The sequence below is a fragment of the Atta colombica genome, unplaced genomic scaffold, assembly GCF_001594045.1.
Source record: "Atta colombica isolate Treedump-2 unplaced genomic scaffold, Acol1.0 scaffold77, whole genome shotgun sequence".
NCBI lineage: Eukaryota > Metazoa > Arthropoda > Insecta > Hymenoptera > Formicidae > Atta > Atta colombica.
Window position 1 is genome coordinate 24624 of NW_017259569.1, and position 5592 is coordinate 30215.

Sequence of the window (5592 nt, forward strand, 5' to 3'; positions counted from 1 at the left end):
AAAAAAAAAATCGAATAATAAAAATTATATGCGCAATCTACAAATACTTTTTTCATATATTATATATTCATATACTAGCTATTTTTTTATTATATATTCATTAGCGATATTAATATATTTGTCGAATATTTGTTCAACCAAAGAGAAAACAAATTTTTGTTTTGTTTATAATATTTACATAAACAGTATATGCATGTCAGAGCTCATACATATATATATATATATATATATACAAAAAAAAAAATATATATATACACATATATACGTATCATAATTCAGACTTTTATCATTTATAGTCACAATATCATTCAGATTAATTATCAAATTTCAGATTAAAATTAATTAAACCATTCGAAAGTTTTAGATAATTTCATGATTGAATTATATAATTAATTAATCATACCAATTCAATCATACCATTAAAATTATACCATTCTAAAACTTTCGATTGAGTTAATTTCTTAATAAGGCTATTATCCTGATATGTATATACAAATTATTGCATATACATATTATATTGCAATGTTGCTGTAATGTTACATTACAATATTTCCGCAAGCAGACATTTTACTGTTGCTGCAATACTGCAACAACGTTGCTGCAACATTTCGCAATGTTTCTACAATCTTGCAGGAAAATATTACTGCAACGTTGTTGCAATCTTGCTCTATAGGAAATTTATTAAATTATTTCTTCAATTTTAATTAATGATATTTAAAATTATTGCTTTCAAAGATAATCACAAAAAATTATTTATTATCTTTTATTAAATTTTCTCATATATTTATTATTAAAATTATTATTATTTTTATTTGGACTGTTTTATATGCCTTTTCCCGACATACAAATTCTCATTATAGGTAACATAACTAACTATATCAAAAAACAACACTTCATCCTCTTTCCATTTAACATTTTTTTTCGGCTATCAATTCTCAACCTAATATTTGATGAATATAAACTTTTCTTACTATAAAAAGCAACTTTCAAATTTAAACTTCCCGATCTTTAGGAGCATGGCACACAAAAAAATTTAAGTAGTAAAATGTAAGCTTTAAGTGAATTGATCAATTACGGTAGAGTCCGTAAAGCCATAACGTAAGCAGTAACTAATCTAACATGTTGATTTCCTTACGTTTTACTGCCTTAAGTTTTGTGTGTGTTAAGCAGCGTCTACAATGAAATTTTAAGGCGTAAAACTTAAACTTTAAGTTTTAAGCCATAAAAAAATTGATCAATCATAGTCGATTGTTCTCCAGACATTCGACTGTAATTGATCAATTTCTTACAACTTAAGGTTTAAAGCTTAAGTTTTACGCCTTAAAATCTCATTGTAAATGTCGCTTTATGGCTCTTACTCTTTGAAACTTCAAAATTCAGCCAACTTTAGTTCAGTAACACTGAGAATATACAAATTTTCTATGCAAAAATGAGAGATTAGCATGTATTTACAGCTTAAAACATACATAAATAAAAGAGGCATTGCCTATATTTGCCCATGGCTCGCGCTGATGCAAACATTTGTTCTCTGAGAGAGAAAGATAGTAAGGAATAAATGTTCTCAATGCGCCGGCGTCGATTCCTTGTTCAAGTATTGAGGTCGAGAAGCAATTGTGAGCAGCAGGAATGAGGAACAGACACTTTACCAACATTTCCGTTACTATCTTTCTCTCTCACACAGATTTTTGCATCAAGCTTAGTGCTCTATTCTCCTTCCTTTATGTTTTAAGATTTACAGTCAAAGGGTCAGGATGCGATTACATATAGCACGATACACAGTACTAATTAGATAACTATAGGAACTGCAAACAGTGCCGCTTGCTTTTTTTCTCCTCTATTACATGTAGTCTGATAAACGGCACGGGCCAATGACAAATTCACATTACTAAGCACTTTTTAATAGAATTAATTGACCGCATACCGCGCTACATGTAATCACGCCCTCAGACTCCGTTTTTTTAGAACCAGCAAGTTCTTCAATTTCCAGTCCCAAAGCCCTGAGAATTTCTTTAATACTATCTCGTGCTTTCGTTTTTGTACTTGAATAAAAGAAAATCATTTTTTGTTGAACAATGTAAAATGAAATACAATTTGATTCCAAGCAATATAAAAACGAGGTACAGAATAAGTATAAAAATGTATAAAAATGACTGGTCGTTTATTATGAAATTTCAAAATTTCGATCATCTAAATTACTTATTACACGAGTACGTTGATATTTATATTATTCAAGACTTTTAGTTCTGGCACATTCAGGTGTTGGATATACATGCGGAAACAATGATGAGTGGAGAAGTTTAGTAAGAAATCGCGCAAATACTGGCCAAGATTCAAATGATATATAGAGTCCCGCAATAATTCTGGATCTTTCTCATCATCATTATCTTCATCTGTACCTCCAAAGTCTATAAAGAAATCATATTTAATAACATTCTCTTACTAATAATTCCTAAATTTTCACGCAATTTATAGATATTATTTATATATAACTTACGTAAAATATTTGCACTTTCATTTCCGGGATCTATCAATTCATCATCATCTTCTTCATCCTCATCATCAGAAATCTGGATGTTGATATAAAGGAATATTTTAATCAAATTTCGCATATTACTTTGATAAAATAAAATAATAAATAATGAAAGATTAGGCAAAAATATAAAACCACGATACTTACTTCTGTATCTTGGCTAGCGCTAATGACTTCGATGTCATTCGACAATTCGTTGATTATTACTTTAAAAATTTTTACAAGTACAGGCACCGTAGTCCATTCGTAAGGCTGCGATTCAGCTTTGCTTCTGGTCCTCACACCATCTTCGATTCCTGTATATTCCCAAATTATAATTCGCTATTTTGAGAAATATACAAAATATTTTTCATAAAATAACTTTGCCATGTAGTAAGTCAAATCACCGCAGTGAATGAGAATATTATTGTATGTAATACCTTTTGAAAATTCTTACGTAACATTAAAATAATAATAAAAAAATTAATTCAATCATATATTGCCGGCCAAAATTTGAGCCATCATATAAAATAAATTTAAAAATATTCTATACAAAGGAAGATAGAAATTTTCGAGGACTTTGCTATCGCGCGTGGATGTTTTATTTCGATATTACCTTACATATTTTTCTTCGCAGAAGCGAAAAAATAATCATTATACTATAATAACGCTAGAAAAAAGAAAAATTGGTACATTAAAATAAAGTTAATAAAATCCTTATTCGTATCGTTATGAAGTCACTGTCATTATGCTTCAATAATTTATTTATGAAATTAATTCCAATATTCCATAATTGGATCAAATACGAATAATTTTTGCACCACAAAACGTTAATAAGATTACATCTTTCATTATAACATTTGTCATCTTGGTATCATTTTCTCTATTTCAAACGGTGCAACATTTGAAGTACAGAAATCGATACCGAGATGATAAATGTTAAAAGTTTGTTCTTTTTAGCTAAAATTCCACCTTGAGAAAAAAAAGAGAAAAGATGAACCATTCAAGAAGTTCAGCTAAAAAGAACAGACCTAAAATGAAAAATGTTTGTGGTGCAATTATTCGCATTTGATCACATTTGGAATTAATTTCATAAATGAATTATTAAAGCATATAACTGATTTTATAACGATGCGGATTTTATTCACTTTATTTCAATGTACCAATTTTTTCTTAAATCTGGTGTTATTATAATGATTATTTTTTATTTCTACGAAAAAAAATATATAAAACAGAAATAAAACGATCTCCGAGCAGTAGCCAAACCCTCGAAAATTTCTACCCTTCTTTCAAGAAAATGAAGTCATGAAGTCACGATCATAAAACATTTTCCAAAATTCAGACTATTTTAGATGGATGGAAATTTTCTATCAGAAAAAAATTAATGAATTTATAAGTAATTAGTAGATTAGTAAAAAAATGATAAATATTCTGTTTAGGGGAGTTCCTTTCAATGATCTTGATTTTGACATATGTTGTCAAGATCATGACTCTGAATAACTTCCAATAAATTTTAGCCGTCGTTCGTTATTCGTTAAAAAGTTATTAAAAAGAAAAATTTTAAATATCTCTTTTATTTATTGTACTATAGAATAAAAATTCTCTACTTTAAAATAGATTTTCTGCTTTAAAAACAAAAATTTTATTTGAAAACGTTATTTTTTAAATATAATTTTTGTTTTTATCACAAGGTGTTTCAGCCACAGAAATAAAGTTAAACTTTAAAAGCATATTCCACTCATTGTAAGGCTAAAAAAAGTCATATAAATATGGATTCGAAAATGCTTCCTTTCCAAGTTATAAATATTTTTTTATTTTATACTTAAGGTAATTCGAGAGAAGATATCACAAGGGGGAAGACGCCACTTTGTTTATAATTTTTTTATAGAACATGCGGCCATTGGCCATACTGACTGTGCAAAAACGTGTAGTAGACAGTTACGCAGTTATTGGCAGAGATGAACATGTTCATGCCAAAGTTGATTGGTAAAGATTATACAGAATACGAAAAGATAGGTGGTGAAACATATTCTTTGTAATATTTAGTATGTTAATAGCTAAGTCTATATTTCGATTCTTACTGTAAAATGATATATGAGCAAAATGATATGCGGTTTTTAATCAATGTTTCTTGGATCAATATTTCATATGGATATAGATTACAATTTGTAATATTCTTATATGCGTAAAAGTTGCAATAGGGAGTTTGAATGAAAAAAATAATACATTTTTTTGTTTATTATAGAAATATACATTATTATAAATTTATAATAAAATTTGTAATTTTTAGCAATAGGTAGGTATCAAAAAACTAAAATAAAGTTTAATAATATTTGAAATTTAAAAAAACAATTTCGATTGACTAACAAGTGCGTGACGTCACTGCAATAAATCGTCTACAACCATCTGCTTACGCTGGAAGGCTAAAGCGAAATCTTAAAATTTTCTTCTTAAAAATCTCTTTTTAATTAATAATATTAAAATAAAATGCCAAACCAACTAGATCTAGGATTCATTAAAGTCGATTTAACGAAACCACAAATAACTGTATTTATGATTTGGGATATTGTTGTGACGAGTGATATAATACTCTAGAAGTTCGAGGAATAAAACCAACTTTGTAAGTATATTTTTATTATTACCGTGGTAATTTTTTTCAATTTTATTCTTTATCTAAGCATAGATAAATATTAATGTATCTATCATAGATCATCAAGAAAAAAGTACTGACTTCGCTATAACAGAGTATAACCTATAGGTTATGTCAGCATCAAACAGGAAGGTTTTATTTGTAAAAGAAAAAAAATCTGCCCTCTCTCTGAAAACAGAGTTCGACAAAAAGATTATATTGTAATCTGTCGACGAAGAAAAAGAAATAGTTCAACACATAGAGTGCCTGAATGTGCAACATCAGAAAATTAAAATATTTGAGAGTAATAGTTTAAAAAAAAATAACTAAATTTTTATTTCATAAAAGTAATAATTCAATAAACAGTCGTTCGAATATCCTTATAGAATAGTTATTTGCAACTTTAAAAATACAAAGTAAAATAAATCCAAGATAAAAGTTTATATATATATAT

General features: G+C 27.7%; 1 protein-coding gene across 7 annotated transcripts in view; it reads right to left on the reverse strand.

Annotated features, from left to right (window-relative positions):
* Positions 1 to 2141: 2141 nt before the first annotated feature.
* LOC108692570 (importin-9) overlaps positions 2142 to 5592 on the reverse strand; it is a 37081-nt gene continuing 33630 nt past the window's right edge. For 6 of the 7 annotated variants that reach the window (XM_018200885.1, XM_018200886.1, XM_018200880.1 and 3 more), the window contains exons 11-13: positions 2678 to 2826; positions 2495 to 2567; positions 2142 to 2405 (exon numbers count right to left, since the gene is read on the reverse strand). In XM_018200885.1, coding sequence (XP_018056374.1) covers positions 2200 to 2405; positions 2495 to 2567; positions 2678 to 2826 — 428 coding nt within the window. In that variant the 3' untranslated portion in view covers positions 2142 to 2199. Of the gene's footprint in view, positions 2406 to 2494; positions 2568 to 2677; positions 2852 to 5592 lie in introns of all 7 variants that reach the window. The other variant, XR_001931995.1, reaches the window with a different exon arrangement.